The sequence below is a fragment of the Podarcis muralis genome, chromosome 3 (assembly GCF_964188315.1).
Source record: "Podarcis muralis chromosome 3, rPodMur119.hap1.1, whole genome shotgun sequence".
Lineage (NCBI taxonomy): Eukaryota > Metazoa > Chordata > Lepidosauria > Squamata > Lacertidae > Podarcis > Podarcis muralis.
In genome coordinates this window covers 75909283-75929368 of record NC_135657.1, presented here as the reverse complement: position 1 = coordinate 75929368, position 20086 = coordinate 75909283, and the positions used below count along the sequence as shown (strand labels likewise).

Below are 20086 nucleotides of genomic sequence, written 5' to 3'. Positions count from 1 at the left end.
CAATTGGAACTATTTATCAATGGCAATGTTTGGAATAAAAAAACCATCTTGAGTAAGGTATTCATTTTGACTGCAGAAATTGTTCCTAAAAAGGAGAGATTCATTCTACTCCAATTTTCTAGGTCCTTTTCAATATCATTCCAAATTTTTGAGTAATTGTCTTGGAAAAGGTTCATTTTTTTGGCTGAGTCATATCCCCAAATATATAATCTCCCCCCTCCCCATTTTAATTCATGATCTGGCTTCCAGTCTTTCTTTAACATGTGGTTCTAAATTTTTAACTATCATCTTAGTCTTTTCCTTATTTATATAAAATCCAGCTAGGTTGCCAAATTTTGGTGTAGTTTCCAATGCCTTTGGGAAACTTTTCAACGGGTGCTCCAACATCATCACTGCATCATCGGCAAAGGCTTTCAGCTTATGGGCTCGCTGTCCACTCGGATTCCACTTATATCATTGTCCTCTTGTATTTTTCTGGCTAAGACTTCCAATATTAAAATGAAGAGCAATGGCAACAGGGGACGACCTTCTTTAGTTCCTTTCTTGATGCTTCATTTATTTGCTGAGCTGCCATTGATTATTATATTGGCCCATATTCAGTATATATTGCTTTTATTGCATTGGTAAATTCTGTTCCAAACTTCATAGTCTCTATTGTTTTTCTCATAAAAGTCCATGAGACATTGTCCAAGAATACCACTGTCGCTTCTTGTATTTCAGTTCCTTCTAACTTCCATCCAATCTTTTTTGTGTGTGTGTGTCTATGTATTGTATTCCATGTGTACATACATACACACAACTCAGATAACACATCATGCATCTGATGAAGTGCACTCTGACCCATGAACTGAAAAATTTAAAAAAGCACGGAGTTTTCTCAAATAACCCAACTGGCATCAGAACAGAATAAAAGGGGGGTGCAGATCTGATCACAGATCTGTCAACATGCGGAGGTGCTAAGATCGATGCCCAAAGTACACTAAACATAACCAGACAAACACAGCAGTGTTCAAAGCATTCTTCAAATTGCTGAAATCCAAGGTCAGTACTCTCAATGTTAATAGAATTATAGAATAGTAGACTTAGAAGGGATCCCTAAGAATCATCTAGTCCAATCCCCTGCAATGCAGGAATCACAGCTAAAGCACCCATGACAGATGGCCACCCAACCTCTGTTTAAAAACCTCCAGTGGAGGAAAGAGCAAGCTTTCATTCAAGTTTATCCTCTGGAATCACAGTTCTAAAACCAGCACAAACCGTTCCCAAAGAGACAGAATAAATAAAAGAAGAATGTGCTTATCTTTTGAATAAAAAATGAAGGCAGAATATCTTAGCATAGCTCTCATTATCAAAGCCTCCTTTCCCAAGTACTTTATAAAGGACTATTACACCCTAGAAATGCACGACGTTATTTCCCCCTATCTCTCCATTTTTGTTTGTGCTGGAGAAAAGACACACACACATTTCTTCTCTTTCCAGTTTCTGGAACACTAAAAAAAATAATAATTAAAAGTGTATCATCACCATAGATTTGTCAGTGCCATTGCCACTTCTAGCATTAAGGCTGCCAGTAGGAGGCAGCATCAAGTCTGACAGCAGCCACCGGGTGCAGGCAGCGCAGACTGGTTGGGAACTTGCTTCATTCTTCTGTCATTATATAAGCAAGATGACACTGTTCTCTAATCCAGCCAAAGCTGATAAGTACCATCAACCTGTCACTTCCTACATTTCAAATTCTAACACTGCAGCATCAAAGAGTTTTTCACATTTCGATTTCTTTTGCTGGCAGCAGTCAGTAGCCTCTCGTTCTCCCACGGTGTTCTAATGCAGCATTTGCACACCGGGGTTACTCCCAGCCTGAATAGCAGGTCATCCCCTACTCACTGAGCTCATCTGTGGCCCATGTGCTAGGCAATTTAGATCCAATCAGCCCTTATTTAGCTCAAGAGTAATGAGCAGCATAGTGACACAGACTTAAGCCTGACCCTCAGGACACTGCTCATCAAGCAGTAAAACTGTGACAAAATCATTCATCTTCCACCCGCTGGCAAGAAATAATACTCGCACTCACTGTATTACTTTTCAAGATAGGAAGGAGGGGGGGAAGTCCTGAATTTTCATGATGTGAGACATTAATTTGCAGAAAGCTGAATTCCCTTAAACCCCCCTGTTGCTATGAGCTCACCAGGGGGAAATAGGCCTTAGGAGACTGAAATGGAATAAAGAAAATTGCTTCAGCTTTCTTTTCATTTTAAATAAGCCTTAAATCTGGCAAGTTATCCTAAAGACAAAGATATCTATCTGTCTATCTATCTATATGGTCTTCCAAGCTAAAGAAGCAGCAATCCAAATCAAGGTATTCCAATGCTAATTAGATTTTATTTTATTTTAACTATCACTGCATCCCTTCCCCCCTCTTTGTTCAATAAGAGGGAGGGGAGAAATCCCGCAAATCTGTATAAATAGCTATTTTTTCCCCACCACCACCTGCAAAGAAAAGAAATATGAAGAGGAAAGTTCATTGAAGGGAAAAAAAACCTGTAGTTTCAAAAGTGGAGTGCTTCAACCAGAAAATAAATGTACATTGATGTTCTTCAGGGATCACATATTTTTCTAAACAACTATGAGCCATGAGCAGCAGGTGCTCGTATACTCTGAAATGGTTTTGTACTTTTCTCTCCCCCCCCCCCCCCCAAAGCATATTTGGTGGATTTAGTCTTTCACAACAGTAAATCATGTATAGCTGACAGGTAGGTTACAGAACAAGCGTCAGAGCAGGTTTGCTAGATAAAATGGTTACAGCAGAGAAGAAAAGAAGCCACTTTTGACATGGTAGTAGCCTAGGCAGAGCACTGCATTTTCACAGCTGCCCTCTTTGAGATCAGCATTTTCTTATCTTTCAGCGAGCTGCACTGGGCAATGCAGCCTTAAGAGAGCAAGGGGCCCCTCCAGCTGTTTTAGGCTATCTTGAACATAACCGCAATAAGAGATGATTCTCTTCATCTCTATGATGCAACTTAGCCAGGGAATGTGAGACAGAAGAGTTTTGGGATTTCAGCTCCTTGTTTAATCATACCACTCCTGGGAGGGTGTTTGTGTGCTTGGGTTTGTGTGTGCGTGTGTGTGTTTTGGGGGTAAATGCTGTAAAATGTTATGAATAATAGTGTTAAAATAAAGGAGCATCCAAAATAAAGCTTTTATTTAAATCAAAATAAAGTTGTTCATTAATTTTTTTGGCTAAGCAAGGAAATAAAAACTGCAAATGTATAATTATTTCTCCCAAAGAAGGGGACAGAAAACACATGCTTTGTTTGGGGGGGGGGTATATGGGCACAAACATAATGTAGCTTCTAAAGTAGAGTGTGAAAGCTAAATATGGTGAACTTCTGTGGAATGCCTTTTTAGAAAGGTGATTCCCTCTAACTTGTATACTGCTATTTTATTTCTGTGTTAAGACTCTATTTTCCGCCCCTTATAAGACGCCCCCATGTATAAAACGCCCCCTATTTTGGGGGACTCCGATTTAAGAAAATGGGGAAAGATCTAGCCGTGTATAAGATGCCCCCAAATTTTGGGCATTATTTTTTCGGGGGGAAACCTAGTTTTACACACTGAAAAATACGGTATCTGCTTATAAACACTGGGTGAAACACAACAGTGTCTATCTGCTGGTGAAACAGATGCTGTTTGTGGAAGAGATTCACCCTCCCTAGCCCCTCAAATAAATAAATAAATAAATAAATAAATAAATAAATAAATAAATCTGTTTCAGAGAGTTGGAGACCTTTCGGTAAAGGGGGGGGGGGAATACCGGGGGAGTGCTCAGTGCTCACATGACAGCTATCGTTACCATTTCTGTGATGTCAATGTCAACTTCTACTGTGTGGCAAGAAGAGCCTCTCATATCCATGTAAAGAAGACCAGAACAGCCACTGTATCTAAGGTCCATGGCATAAATATCTTCCTAAATCAGAGGCAACGACCTGTGACTGAACAAATAGCACTCTAAGCATCTTTATAGAGATGGAGAAAACGAACCTTTTTTTTTTTTTTGGAAGGAAGACTTGGCTTATGGCAAAGATCAACTCAATTCTAAGACCTATTACGTTTCCCCCCTGACAATAGTATTCAGGAAGATGAATATATTGGAAAATATATATTGTTCAAGGGCTAATATTGAAACCCCGGAGAAAAAAACACTTCTCTGCATTCTCTTTATCAGCTTATCTGTTCAATGATATAAAAAGAGAAGAAGAAGAAAGTATCCTGATGGGCTCGGAGGGCTTCCCACAGGGCATTTCTGATGACAAAGTGTAGCGCAACCCACTCCCCCTAAACCCCCCCCCCCACAAAAAACCCACCAAGTATATATTTCCATAGTAAAGATACAAAGTAGAAATTCCACACTCAGTCTGAAGAACTACAGGGTGCACTACAACAATAATGAATATACACTCTTATTTGTTGATTTAGCAACAGTCTAGCTATCGAAGAATGTCTATTAGAGAGACAACCATTTTTGCTGGAATGGTGCTCTGGCTAAGGGGGGAAATGTCAGATAAACCTTAAATACTGTTGTTGTTTTTTTAGTCTGCAATATATTTAAATTACAACAGCTCACAACTCTATTGACCCTATGACACAAAAGCTAACCAAAGGAGAAGTTTAGCACCTCTGACCACTACATTTTCCTACTGCTCAGTTTTATCCAAAGGCTCAGTGGAGGCATTATAAACTACAAGTTTACAAGCTCCACAAAAATATAAAAATTAATCTGCAGACCTGCACGAAAGCGCAATGATGTCCTGTTCCTTCTATTATCAAGGGTTTGTTCCCTACAAACCTAAAGGTATCTTAAGCTTCACATTTCCAAAATATATCCACATAAACTTTACATAATGTTCAAAGTCTTCGCTATATTCCTTTTATAATTTTAATCCTCAGTCAAGCTTTTTGCAATGTTTTCTATACATGCCTCCTGCCCTCCCAAATTGCAAATTCAATATGCTTCAGGCTTTAACAGCTACAATAGCCACTAGTCAAATCCATTTCCTTTCACAGTGCCCTTTTTAATATTGCTAGATTTCTCTTAGTGTAGCCACGGAAACATATGTAGAAAGAATACACATGTTCTGTGGAAGCAAATGATATATTATTATTATTATTATTATTATTATTATTATTATTATTATTATTATATTTCTATACAGTTTGCAATATAAAATTACAAAATTACAAAAATACACACCATAGCAATGAACAAAAACAACACTATCCATCCATTAAAAGGCCATAGATTAATTAGCCAAAGGCCTGGGATAATGTTTTTGCCTGGTACCTAGGAATGTTTTTGCCTGGTACCTAAAAATATGTAATGCAGGTGCCAGGGGAACCTCCCTGTGGACAGCAATCCACAAATGGGGAGCCATTGTAGAAAAGGCCCAATTGCTTTCATGAGAATAAATCATTGCATGAATGAGCTAAGCCAACAGGTGCAAGGTCAGTCAAATCCATTGCTATGGTAACAGCCCAGTACTGTCTCTATAAATGAGAGGTTTTCAACCTTTTTGAGTCCACAGCTCCCTTAACCAACTACGTTCTTTGTGGAGCTCAAGAGCTAGTTATGCCACCCCTTGCCTGAAGAGCTGGCAGCTTCTCACTCTGCTTCGAACACCCTCCCTTGTAGACTGTTTCCTTAGCATCCTCTCCTCTCCCCAAAAGTCCTCCAGGCAGCTGCTGCTGTTGTCCCTGGTCTCTGAGCTCCCCCCTCCCCTGCCCCAAAGAGAGGTGCCTCCCAGAGGCACCATTCACCTGTGGAGCTTATAGCCAGGGCTACTGCGATAAACAGCTGTGTAAGCCTTGGGGAGGCAGAGACACGAGAGGGCATCAGAGGAGGGAAGGAAGGAAAGAGGGACAGAGGCCAGCAACCCGTCCATCATTCAAGGCACCCCAGGGTGCCATGGAACACTGGTTGAAAACCACCGCTATAAGTGATTAAAGCATGTCAGTTTGGTGTGTCAGGGTCAATCTTGAGAAGTAAGTCTGACTGTGTTACGTTTTGACTTACTGGAGCAACAGATACTTGGTACTTAAATATATCTGTATCTGTATCTGAAAAGCCTACAAAGTGTCCATAGATATCAATGTCTGCAACTGTATTACTGAAGCCTTATCTTCCGCAGCAGTAAACTAGTTTAGACCTTTTAAGCTGCTTCTGTGTGGAGACTGGAACTGGGGGCAACTTCTGCTGCATGGGTATCTCACGTGAGATTCCCAACATTCAGGGTTTCAAGCACCAGTCTTTCCCAGCCCTACCTAGAGATTTCAGGGAATTACTCTAGGACCTCCCTGCATGCAATTCATTTGTTCTATCGTTGATTTATGCCTGTTTCCTACTTCTCTCACACCATATTCAGAGTTCACAAGCTGTGAAAATTCCCTTTACAACAATAATTTTAAAGTCCTTTGCTGGTACCCATTTTAGATTTGCAGTGTTTCAAATTATCCCATCCAAATAACTGTACCTTGCAGAAGAGCTCTCTCTGTGCCAGTATTACCCTAAACCATGGGTAGGCAAACTAAGGCCCGGAGGCCAGATCCGACCCAATCGCCTTCTAAATCCGGCCCACGGACGGTCTGGGAATCAGCGTGTTTTTACATGAGCAGAATGTGCCCTTTTATTTCAAATGCATCTCTGGGTTATTTGTGGGGCATAGGAATTTGTTCATTTATTTTTACAAAGTATAGTCCGGCCCCCCTCAAGGTCTGAGGGACAGTGGACCAGCCCCTGCTGAAAAAGTTTGCTGACCCCTGCCCTAAACTCTGGTAGCTGAGGCACTCTTAGCTCTGAATTAATAGTGACTACTATTATGCTCTAAAATCCACTAGAAGTTTCGGTTTGTTTTTTGTGTACAAGAGTCAGAACCAGGTTGTTGGAAATCATACCCCTTGAATTCCTGTGTAAATCACATTGTGGAAGTGCTTCCTTCACAGGTAAGGTAACCCTGTGGCTTTTGTTACTTTGAGCGTAATTAAACCATCCAATTTTACCCATCAGATGAAGACTGAAATCAAGACAGATCAAGGAACCCTCATTTATTTCTCGGAGCATGCTAGAAATGATCTTGCAGCACAGAATTCGAAAATTACTGCTCTAGATACTAGATGCAAGTACAGAATGGGAAACTGTTTCAGAGAGAAACGAACAGAATATTCTAGAAAGCATCCAGTTCTTCTCTCTCCCCCCTCCTCTTTTCAACATGAAGGCTATATTCAAGCAAAGTGAGAGCTTTTTAATGTTTGCTTAAGAAAAAAGAAATAGGGAAAAAGCGAACACTCTTACAAGACCTCACGAATCACGTTTTAGCCCAAGAGCAAATTTTCATAGCTGTGTTATAAATCCTTGAAAATAAAAGGAGTTATAATGGAAAGGATGACAGTCCCTTAACACAGCAGCATGAATGGCTATAATTAAAGTACAGCTGTTGGCTATGCCTCACTCCGCAAAATGGGGGAGAAAATGCCATTTCTACTATCACCTCAAATAAAAGGAAGAAGGGAGACTTGAAATGTGATTCCAGAAACTCTATGTGATGTGTTAAAGGGGATTGCTACAACTATTTGACATTCTAAGCTTTAAATACCAAGGCATTTAGTTAACACAGCCAAGTCAGTATTTTCATAATGCTACTTAATCAGCAATAAAGGAATGCTCCTGTGAGCCATCATCTTGGGTTAGCAGAAAAGTGGCATATGAAGTTATTATTAACTAACTGCCTACAGGGAGCCGCTTCTCTCTTTAATCAGTGATCTCACTTCCTACTTACCTGCATATTCTGACAGTCCTAGAACTATTACACCCAGTACAGTTGGCAGAAATATTACATTTATGCAAGGGCTGATATCTTATTCCCACCTGGATCTTAAAACAGGAAGGATTGCTACAGCGAGACATTTGCTCCTTTGCCAAATCAGAGAGGCAGCCAAGAATGCATGTTATTAATCTGGCCAAGGGTATTGCTCTATAACCCTATTCTTGGCAGACCCACAAAGAATAAGCTACAGATTCTCCACACTGGGCTACAATATTGCTATGTGCATTTTGATTTTACACAATTGGGAAATAAATATTATTATATGGTTTGTATATGTACACACGCACACATAAACACATTCTGCCTTTCTCTCAATGTGGAACCCAAGGAGGTTTATAAAATGATTAAATAACAGATACAACTAAAAAACCCCACACCAATCAGTTATAGATAATTTTAAAAATTGAAACCATATTAAAAATAGCACCAAAGCAAAACAACCTAAAATCATTTTTAAAAACCCAACATACATGCATACATTAGCACAAGCGCAGCCAATAATATAACAGGTTTATGGATTTGCCTCAAATCTTTTATCAAAATACTGCATATTGTATTCATTTACTGGGGTCAGTAAACAGTTATACCATCATGTTCATTTTCAAGTTGCAAGAAGTATTAATTTTATTTAAAAATACCTAGCACTTCATGATTAGGGAAGGGTAACATGCTGAAAAGCAGAGAAATGAAAAAAAGAGATATGAATTTGAAGCCAATTAGAATAAACCCTCTGGCTACCAACTACCAGCACAAACATAAAGGGTGGTATCTAACCAAGTAACACCCATACTTGCTTTCAGTCGTCTACGCAAAGTATGACTATAGTTGGCTATCACCCAAACCTGACTTAGTCTCTGGTGAAACTCCAGGGAGGAGAAATCTTTCACAAGCCACCCAAATGCTTATTGATATGCTACTGATGGCTGAGCACAGCACATGAAAGGAAGGTTTGGTTGACCTTAAGTACAATCTAATTTTATCTACTCATCTCATCCACAAATGAGCCACAGAAATCTTAAGGACCCCTTCACAAAATCACCAAGTGGCACTGGAGATGCTTTCCTGTAGCGCTGTTCCTCATGACTGGGAAAGGGGGCAGGTGAGAAAGAGAAGATTCCTGCCATGTCAGCACATGTATATTGGGACTGCATACCACCTGTCCTGAAGCAGCTGCAGTGGCTACCAGCTTACTACTAACATGGCGAGATTCAAGGCACATCTCCTTCTCCCATACTGACCTTACTACAAGTGAGACCCTATTAGTTCTTCCAAAGGGACATGGCATCTGTATCCAGAGAAAGGACCTCCTTTGCCATTGCACCATGTTTGTGAAAGTTCCTCTCTTCTGAGATTCAGTTGGTGTCATCACTGGTGAGCTTTTGCCACCAGCTGAGAATGTATTTGCTTACTCAGGCATTCAGTAATTATGCGGATTTGTTGCATGCCGTTCTGGTTTGTTCATTTCCTGTTCTGTTTTTTGTTTATATTGCTGTGTTGCTGACACGCTATATCTTCGCCTTGTTTTATTGCGCTCTACCCCCAGGCTCTTGTGAGCTGGGAAGGTTAGAAATGCTTTTAAATAATATAAATAATTCTGTCCCCCCTACCATACTGTTGCTCCCTATCTTCCAGCATTTGCTACTTGAGGTCTCACTTTGCCTAACATTAGGGCTGGTCCTGTTGACAGCAATCAGCTAGGAAGGAGCTTTCCAATCAGGTAGTGAAGAAGCATGCAGTCGGAATCAGAACTTCACAGCTATCATTAATTCATACAACATTTAAGGCTTTTTCAAATTAAGAATTTCATGTTATTTGAATGTCAAAAATACATCTCTGTTGGACTATGCAGGCCATTCAAGACTGAAGGACCTTTTCCAAGGTAGCATGTGCAATGCTTTTGTACAGTTCCAGAGTGTGTCTTCTGCATCTGGATAGTCTGCACTTTTTAAAAACCAAGTTAAACCAATTTACAAAGACCCTCCTAATAAATCACCTACCCTTTGTCAAACACTTTATCTTTGTTCAAAGACAGCCTGGAAAAAAAAATAATCAGTTGTCCTTGGATTTACAAGCTAGTGACAGCAGAAGTCAAACTATCCAGACAGTAACAAAGTACTTAAGGTAAACATGCAGGTCAGTTTCTTCCCACTGTTCATAATGCATATTTTCTAGCGCTCCTCCCCCACAAATCCTCAGATTTCTATAGTGACCAATCAATAACTGCCTCATTAGGGCTTGTGGCAGGATGGCAAGGGAAGATGTCTTCTGACCTCCCCAAGGCAGCTTTCCCCCCTTCAAATTGAAGAGCTGCCTCCAATGTGAATTAGTGGACAGAAATATGTTTATTGCGGAAAGGACAGTTTGGAGGTTGTAAACTGTATCAATAAATCAAGGCAAAACTGATTAGTGATGAGACACTATCCTTCCAATTTTTACTAGTCACCATGCCATTCTCCTGTTTTATGTCGTTTTTATCTAAGCAGGAACTTTGGGGCTACGTGAAATATTGCAAAAGCTCTACAAACAGGTATGTGTAATATATAAAAAGAGTGTGTGTGTGTGTTTGCGCACGCGCGCCAGATCTACAACAGAAATGATGAATATACAATTGCGTATATGTTCAGAAGCAAATGAGAATGCCAAAAGCTTACAACATTTCAATAAGCCAGGGATAGCCAATGTGTTGCCCTCCAGTTGTTGCTGGAATCAAATTCCCATCAGTCAATATAGCCAATGGCTAGGGATGCTAGGAGTGGCATTCCAGCAACATCTGGAGGGCAAAACATTTATTAGCCTCAGCATTAAGGCACTGTGTTCCTTCCCACCCTTGCCTCTGTGAGCACGCAATTGTCAAACCTCTTCTATTATTTTCAAGCTGCACCGGGATCCATGGAATCCCACGAGCCAAGCAGCTTGCCCAGCTTGCAGAAGGCAGGAGAGCAATTTGACCTGCTTCCTGCACAAGACAGTGGAGGCAATACAGTTATTGCTACTGCTCAAAAGAGACAGAAGAGCTGCTTCACCAATCCAGTCGGCTAGCATGCCAGTGAAGCAGAGTGCTCTGCCCCACTTCACCATTCCAGTCAGCTTCCATATTGATCACAAAGGAAGTGAAGCCACTTCTTCCATGGCCAGTATGCAAGCCTATAGGATAGCAAAGCAGAGCGCTATGTCCTTGCTTTGCAACCCCAATGCTGTACTCGTTCATACATATCGTTCATTTACTGACTTGCCATACAAGTGAGATTCAAATCCATTAAAAAGCAATACGATGCTGTCTATCTGTGAACAGTGACTGTCAAGGGTAAGCAATATGGTTTTCTCCAGTTATTGCTGGACCAAAGTTCCTATCATCCCTGACTACTGACCATACTATGTGGGGCAGAACAGCTACCGCTGACGCAAGTCATCACTTAATACTGCCATCAAGAAGTGATCAACATGTGTTCATCAGCCCTTAACATCTCTTGCATTCTTCCATTTAAATTCTCAAAACACACCAAGGTGAATGCAATACTCTCATTCCATATGGTGGCCGGATACTTGAAACACTATTGTTGTGTAGTCCAAGTCAGGCCTCAAACAGGAGACTTATCACACTGGTAGACTGTTTTCAGTTTTGTGGCTTACACCTTTTAGAGTTTGAGTTAGCCTCTATGTTTCTTTGGATGAATATGGTAAGTTTGTACCAAAATGGATCCAACATCTTCATCACACTAATTCATAATTTAAAGAATCCATGCCTTCTGCTTACATGCCTCAGCCCTCTGATTAATTTAAGTTATAATGAATTTATCATTTCTGTTCTTTGCCACCCAAAACTTTTATGCTGCAAAGTGGGATAAAATTATTTAAAATGAATCAATTATAAATTACACGTATTACACTGTAGGTGTATGAAAGTCAATGTGCGAGAAATCTGATAAAAGAAGTTTGAAGCAGAAAAAAACCTTCAGAAGGTATGAATTAAAAAAACCTCTTACCTCAGTCTGAACAGAACATCTTGCAAGAAACTAAACACTCTTGCAAGTTCAGCTCCTCGGCAACCAGGCAGCAGCATACTAAAGCCATCATTCAGCAGCTTTTCTTCGGAAAGGTGCAAGTGGCAGCTGGTCTCAAAAACTTCTTGGACGCCATCAACGTAAGTGGAAAGCAGCACCCAGAGGTTTTGTTTCTGCAAGGGGTCATTTCTGGCAACTAAGAATTCCTTTGCCTTTTTGTGGAAGTCATTCGAGACTTCCTCAGCTAGCACACTGATATCCATGTTCCTTTCAACATACGTTAAGATGAAGGCAAAGTAGCCCTTCCAGATCAAAGCTCTCAGAGAAAGGCTCGTAGAAACTGGACTAAGGAAATGCAGAAGTTCCATCACGCGGCTGGCAACATCCTCTGTCTCTGCTATAGCTGCCAGCACGAGGAAAAGATGGAAAAAGTTCTGCAGGCCCACCTCCGTCAGTTCTCGCATTCTTTTCTGGTGGAATTTGGAATAAATCCTGCAAAAGAAGCACAAAGACACTTTCCTTAAAACCTTTTTTTGTATTTTGCCTTTGCTTCAATAAGCTCCATGAACCTGCCTTCCAAAGAACTGCTGTAAAGGTAAATGACCTTGCTGAATTTCTTTCTGCTCAAGGTGAGTTGTGGGCCTATCCTTAACCACCAGTTGTCTGGAACCAGAGTACTCCAGATGAAAAAACTGGGAAGTCGACTGTGCTAACATGAACTGCAAACACCTCAAGAAGAATGGATTCAACAATACTTTCTGCCAGATGTTCTAGCCATCTCTCATCTAGTATCACAGAGACTACTGGTATTCAGAGGACAAATACAGTGGTACCTTGGGTTACAAACACCTCGGGTTACAAACACTTTGGGTTACAGACTCTGCTAATCCGGAAGTAGTACCTCGGGTTAAGAACTTTACCTCAGGATGAGAACAGAAATCTCACACCAGCGGCGCAGCGGCAGCAGGAGGCCCGATTAGCTAAAGTGGTACCTCAGGTTAAGAATGGTTTCAGGTTAAGAACGGACCTCTGGAACGAATTCAGTACGTAACCAGAGGTACCACTGTAGCTGAAAGACCAGAACAGGGTAGCTAGGTCTCAATACGACAGTGCAGAAAAGCTTCCCACTGTAAATAGTGATTGTACATGTCGTAATGCACCACCACTAGATATGCAGCTGAATTAGTTCTAAATGGGTCTATTCTATATTACTTAAGACACTCTTATGCACCGGATGTTGCTGGGCTATCTTCAGCCCAAATTAGAACATCCATTGGTAAGGAATGACAGGAGTTGCTGTCAAAAACACCTGAAGGCTCATTTAGATTTGACAGTATAGGAGGTTTTTGTCCATGCATACTGAAAGAGTGAGAAGAACTCTACTACAGGGATGGGGCGCAGGATCCAGCTAGTGATTGGCGGCTCTTGGTGTGATGCTCCTCCTCCACTCAGGTGGAGTGCCTCTGAAGATCAGTTACTGAGAATCAAAAGGGAGGAGAGTGTTATTGCACTCAGGTCCTGCTTGTGGGCTTCCCATAGGCATCTGGTTGACCACTGTGAGAGTAGGAGGATGGACTAGATGGGCCATTGGCCTGGTCCAGCAGGGCTCACCTTAAGTCATTTCCCCACCCACCATCCTTTTATCCAAAAATGTCCAGCTGTAATAAAAAATGCCAAGGCATTTATAAGCTTCATGTAAGTTTTAATTGGTTTTAGTCTAATTTATTTTGGTTTTAAATTTCTGTATATTTTAGATTATTGTTGTGTTTTTTAAATGGTAACTTCATTGTTTTTGTAAACACCTTTAAGGTCCCCCCCCCCAATCAAATTTTAAAAATATTTTTTATGAATATTTCGGGAATATTTCAGAATTCATGAATACTGACACTACAGATGCACACCTTCTTAAATAAAACAAATTTAGTCAATCACTGAAAGTATCAATATGTGGAAAACTGCAAAAGCCACTGTACCTTCCTTTGATCTGCTTCCAGGGATGAGTGCCATTGGTCTTCACTGCCTTCTTCATTACTTGTACCAAAATGTGAAGAAAAAATTGGTAACTATTGCTGGTGGTATACATGTCAGGAGTATGTATGTCGCCACAACATCTCTTCACCGACTCATACATAGACATGGGTGTTTTACTAATATTTGCAAGACCTTTGAGACCAAACCAAGGAATAGTAAAGTGACTGTTCTGAAAGAAAGAAAGAAAATACAGTATATTGAAGCTACAGCTGAGCTATGCCCTTCCTTGGCACAAGGCTTTATTGCTACCACTACACGAGACTGCTCCATTCCAGGCTCTTCTATCACCATGTGGAAATGGCAGTTGAAACTAAAAGGTCCAGTGACTGCAGACACAAAGGAGACACACTACAGAATGAAAAGGGACTAAGGGAAGGCAATGCTTCCCAGCCTGCAAGAACACTTAAAAGGGAAAGAATTGCTTGGTTGTATCTATTTGGTTAGAAGATCACAACTGATGGGATCCCATTTCCCCCTTCCTTCCTGGAGAAATTCTGCAAACAACTGTGGAAGCAGAGGCAAAAGGGAAGAACAATCTAGCCTCATGTCAGAGAATGATTGCCAGATAGGAGGGTGTTGCTCTCCTTCCTCTTCCGTATCTTTCCCCCTCCCTTTAAGAAAAATGTAGATATTGGGAAGCTACTCAGACCCTTTGAAAGAAGTGGGATGGAAACTGTAAATGAATGAAACTGTAGAGGGATTTTTTTTTTTGGCAGGGGGAATGAGGCCATAAGCATTTCCACCGTTAAGCAGACTTGACTAGATAACAAGTTTCTCAAGGTGACGGGTGTCCACTTACAGCTTTCTTGGACGTTATTTACTAACCAGATTCTTGCTATAATGTTCCCAGAGTATGGTGATGGCTGAAAGGTTCATATCCCAGATACGACTTAATGTCAAACAGCACTGAAGATGCGTTCGTAACTGTTCCTCTAATATTCCAGTCTAGCAAACAAAGACATTCAAATGCAATTTTGTTTTATTTAGCAAGCTTCTTCTTTTAATAGTAAAAACAACCTTGGTCACAATCAAATATAAAGCCCTCGGATTCTGAGAATATCCCCCTCGCCTCCCCAAATGTTACTTCTAGTTTAGAAGCAAGCCAATCCATTAATATGAGCAGCGATCTAGAAAATAAAATCTGACAAGTACCAGCATTGTCATCTACTGAAACTCTACCTACATTTTTATGCATTAGAATCATATAGCTATAAAGCCAGGGGCTACGAAAGATAATTTGGAGCGTAATTCCCAGATAAGGAGGCCACCTCTAGGTAAATTCCAAACAGAGGTTTATATACTGAATTGTGTCAAGACCGCTTTCTAATGGCTAAGACCCACTGGACACAATAGAAAAACGCTTGTTCTAAGAACATTCTGGCCTCTGAATAGCAGACTGATCCTGGCCCATTCAGCTTGCAAAGATTCTGTCAAGATAATATTGGTAATTAGCACTTTGTGACATGTGGCGTTTATGCATATGCCCATGTGGGCCAGGAATGTAACATCTTGAAGCCTGGAGAATTAAATCTAATTTTCTATAAACTATATTGGAATGGGCCAATCTGCATTCATTTCTGAGGTCAAGACTGCATGATGCTACCGCAGAATTATCCTTGTTTCACCCCTCAACTGTGTTCAGATTACAGCCACTTTCTAAGACAAACAAGCGAGAACTGACTCAGATTAGTGTAGTCCCACCCATTATCCACTTGCGTATTTCTCCCCGGATTCCATTCCTTGATGTGACATTATAATGAAGAGGAACCATGGGAGCCGCCTTTTATATAGCCCTATGGTGTGAACGAACTCAATATACCTAGGCCTAATTGATTGAAAAATACAAATCATGCATTCTAAATCATTAAGCAACAATGTTATCTTTTTAGAAAAAAATCCTTGCCCAAAGACTGTACAGTCATACCTCTGCTTACGTATCCCTCTGGATAAGTAAACTTTGGGTTGCGAACGCGGCAAACCCGGAAGTGTATACTTCTGGGTTTCACCGCGCGCACATGCGCAGAAGCACTCAATCGTGCCGCATGAATGCGCAGAAGGGTGCCTCCAGTCACAAAGTTTTCAGGATGCGGCCGGGCCTCCGGAATGGATCCCGTTTGTAACTGGAGGTACCACAGTAATAATTTCAGTTACTCAGAATATGACTATGACCTACAGTGGCTTTTTGAGATGGGTCGGCACCCTACTGAGCCCCACAAATTTTCCTTTTGGAAGGGAATGGTGGATAGGTTTTGCTCACATCTACATCTGACTGGTCAGGAGTCTGCAAGGAATCCACAAACCAAAGTCACAATATCTAGTGACAAGGAAAAGGTAGATGAGGAAACTCTCTTCTCTGATGCTCAGCTTGCTTCACTGCATGCTACATGACATTTATTACATTTGTATCCTACCTTTCTCATGGTGCTCATGGTCATGTATATTCCCCTATTTTATTCTCACAACAAGCCTATGAGGTTGGTTAGGCTGGGAGTCTGTGACTGGCCCAAGGTCACCCAATGGGCTTTGTGGCTAAGCAGGATTTGAACCCTGAGTTCCAGGTACTAGGTCCAACACTCTAACCACTATTCCATGCTGGCTCTTACATGATTTGTAATTAGCCCCCTCAATAAGTCTAGCTCAATCAAAGTTTAATTTCATGGAGCATATATTCAGATTTCTGTAGCAAATCTGCATCATCTTGGACTGGGCTGAAGTGTTCCCTAAACATTTATAGCACCTGCATCTAAGTTAGCTGCTTGGCTAAAAAATATGATAGAAAGGGCTTGCAGCCTGGATGGAATGTCAGGTAGATCTACCCAAAATGCGGCTTATGTGCTTCAAAATCATAGAAAACTACATGTTACTGTGGAACCAAATGTGATTTAAATATTTCATGTGCTATCCATCTACACCACCATTTGGTAACTGTATGCCTTTTCCAAACCATACCTGCAACACACACATAAAGCAGATTGCAGGGTATAATTAGCTATGGCTTCCTGACAACTCCTGAATCAAGGAAAGGTGTGAACTTTATGGGATAGTAGGAACATGCTAAGATTTTAAAATATTAATTTTGGACTTCCGTTTAGTTTTTAGTTTTCACAGGTAATATTGGTATACATTACTAATTATTCCAAGATAAAACAAGAACAAATAGTTTTGGATAACCTGGAGCTCTTCTTTATTATCCATCACATGATAAATCATTTGATTGCATAGCTAAGCCAGAGGTGGAAAACAGCTTTCTCAAAAACAGTCTTGTAAAGGATCTAATTTCTACAAAACACTTCCCATAACTCCAGCAGCCAGTTACGCCCTACATTGTTCTTATAACAAACACTCTGTTTAGTTTTAAAAACAAATTATAATAGCAGCATATATATTTTTTTAAAAACCTCCAACAACTATTGCAAGTGCAGTAATAAACTGGCTAAACATTTTAAATGTTTATAGGACTACAGCTTTAATATTACTCTGTAAGCTGCTGTAATACATACAGACAGACAGACAGACAGACACACACACACACACACACACATTACAGCAGCTTACAGTGTAATATTAAAGCTGTAGTCCTATAAACATTTAAAATGTAGTGAGTCCAATGGAATTCAATGGGGTTTACTTTTGTGTAGACATGCACTGTAAAAAATCTAGATGATATACTAAAATTATGATAATGCAGTATCATAACATGCTAACATTTTGGCTCCGTCAAGACAATATAATGAACCATGGAAATGAGCCCACTAAGCCTTTGGGCTCACATATTCCTTCCTCCAGAAGAGCAGCTACAGAGAGCAGTTCCAAGCTTTCACTGTGTTTTTTTAAATTAAATATGGCCACTTGAAGCCATCAGACTACAGTGGTACCTCGCGTTACAGACACTTCAGGTTACAGACACTTCAGGTTACAGACTCCACTAACCCAGAAATAGTACCTCGGGTTAAGAACTTTACTTCAGGATGAGAACAGAAATCGTGCTCCGGCGGCACAGCAGCAGCAGGAGGCCCCATTAGCTAAAGTGGTACCTCAGGTTAAGAACAGTTTCGAGTTAAGAATAGACCTCCAGAATGAATTAAGTTCTTAACCTGAGGTACCACTGTACATCTAATTTTAAACATGTCTTATTTGAAACAAGTCAGCTTTAAACCACAAAGTATGAATTAGGTGTGTTTTAAACAAACCATAGGTGAGATCAACCACAGTTTAGTGTTTGGATGGAACCCTAAACTGTGGTTGATTGAAAGTTTCTGATCTCTTCACTGCTGCGTCAGAAGTAGAGGGGAAGAAAGAGGGAGAGAATATGGAAGTTCAAGGCTCATTCCCATCACAAAACACCATCGTAGTGTTTTGTGTAGCTCTTGACTAGACAAAGCCAAAAGAAAAGCCGTTACTTGGCCTCCTATCCTCTGCTACATATCTTTATAGGACACCCAGTAAATTTTATGTGACACCTCATAAATGCAATAAATATACAAACAAATTAAAGAAATTCTTGTAATAGCTGATGTTACATAAATTACAATTTGTGCCACGCAACCTAAAAACACATTTTACAGAGAACGTGTTAACATGTACAGCATATTTAAAAGCACTCTAAAAAGGAGGTCAGTTTTGACCTCTGGGCCACAAAGTACTGCATTAACAGCTCTGTAGAAAGAAAAATGATAAGGTATGAAGTGAGTGCTCAGAAGCTACAACCTTATCAGTAAGAGTTTGATTCAAGCCTGTAAGACAAATTGCTCAGCAAGGCAAGTCACCTTCCTGCTGTGATGAGGATATAGCTGAATTTTCAATGCAATAGACTATCTCTCCCATCACGTCTCTCAACCTGATACCCTCAGATTCAGCATAGAGCTTACATTTTCTAAGCATCCTGTTCTTATTCGGAATACATCTTGTCAAAGGGACCAAGTAATACGTCCACGATAATTATCTCTCCCCAGCCCCCCCACCCTATCTGACAATTTATCTTCAAAACACAAGCACTCAGGAGTATGACCACTAACAAGAAGGAAACTACACAGCAGCCTAGCTCACACAGATCATCAAGGTTGTTCGTACTCCTGAGTTAAAGAAACCAGATTTCTGAAAGCAATGTGGGGAATAAAATCATTTTCACATTCTGTCCCCAAATCAGCCCAATCAAACCTGCCTGTGATTCTTAACATACTTACTTGACTACTGATGGACTGCTTCAATAGATCTTCCACAAAGGACCAGTTAGAGTCTATTGGTTTCTGAATGAAAAACCATATTGAATGATAAATATCTGGTTTTGGCAAGCAAATACTAAGTGAGCTATACATAGCAAGCTAAGTGATATTTACCTTCTTTTAATTATTGCTACAAATGGGCATGTAGAACACTCATTTTTCTCCACTAAGTTTGATTAATAGGCAAAACATTTATTGTCTTCACAGCGAACAAATGTATTTTACGGTAGTATGGATAGGTCAGAAAAAGTACTCATTACACATAGCTAAATTACCTGTTTTTCTTAGAAGTACACTGCAGTTTTTAATTTTTGAAATCCAGAATACATGCCTACTGCACTACCTCTGAAGTATCAAAAGCAGGGCTGGATTTAGGTTTGATGAGGCCCTAAGCTACTGAAGGTAATGGGGTCCTCTATATGTCCAGCTGTCCTTTGTCAACAACAAATTGTCACTTTTTTTTATGTTGAATATATGCTAAATGGTAATTTATGGACGTAATAGGTACCTAAAGCCATTTGCACATAACAAATAGAAGTCTACGCAACACAAAACACTGTTGCTGTATGCAGGTTTTATTTTATTTGTTTTTTATCTTATATTTTGGAAATGTACATCCAGTTTTTTCCCCTTTAATTTTTTTAGGGGCCCCCAAGAGAGTGGGGCCCTAAGCTGTAGCTTGTTTAGCTTATACGTAAATCTGGCACTGACAAGAGCAGCTGAAACTTGTTAATGTGCATCGTAGCTATCAAATCTATCTTTCTACAACACCACAACCAACATACGAAATTTGGTTCCATTAGTTAGTTCTAGCCATCCTTAAGCACAAGTAATTTCATGGGAGTGGGTAACATTGTTACAAGACTTCCCCTGTTTAATGTATATAGTGATACCTCGGTTTAAGAACAGTCCAGTTTAAGAACTATTCGGTTTACAAACTCCGCAAAACCGGAAGTAG

At 40.3% G+C, this 20086-nt stretch overlaps 1 protein-coding gene across 1 annotated transcript in view; it reads right to left on the bottom strand.

Annotated features, from left to right (window-relative positions):
* Nucleotides 1-20086, bottom strand: part of MMS22L (MMS22 like, DNA repair protein) — a 77555-nt gene that overhangs the window by 39003 nt on the left and 18466 nt on the right. The window contains exons 11-14 of the mRNA XM_077926146.1: nt 19090-19152; nt 14732-14851; nt 13849-14075; nt 11858-12367 (exon numbers count right to left, since the gene is read on the bottom strand). Coding sequence (XP_077782272.1) covers nt 11858-12367; nt 13849-14075; nt 14732-14851; nt 19090-19152 — 920 coding nt within the window. The remainder of the gene's footprint in view (nt 1-11857; nt 12368-13848; nt 14076-14731; nt 14852-19089; nt 19153-20086) is intronic.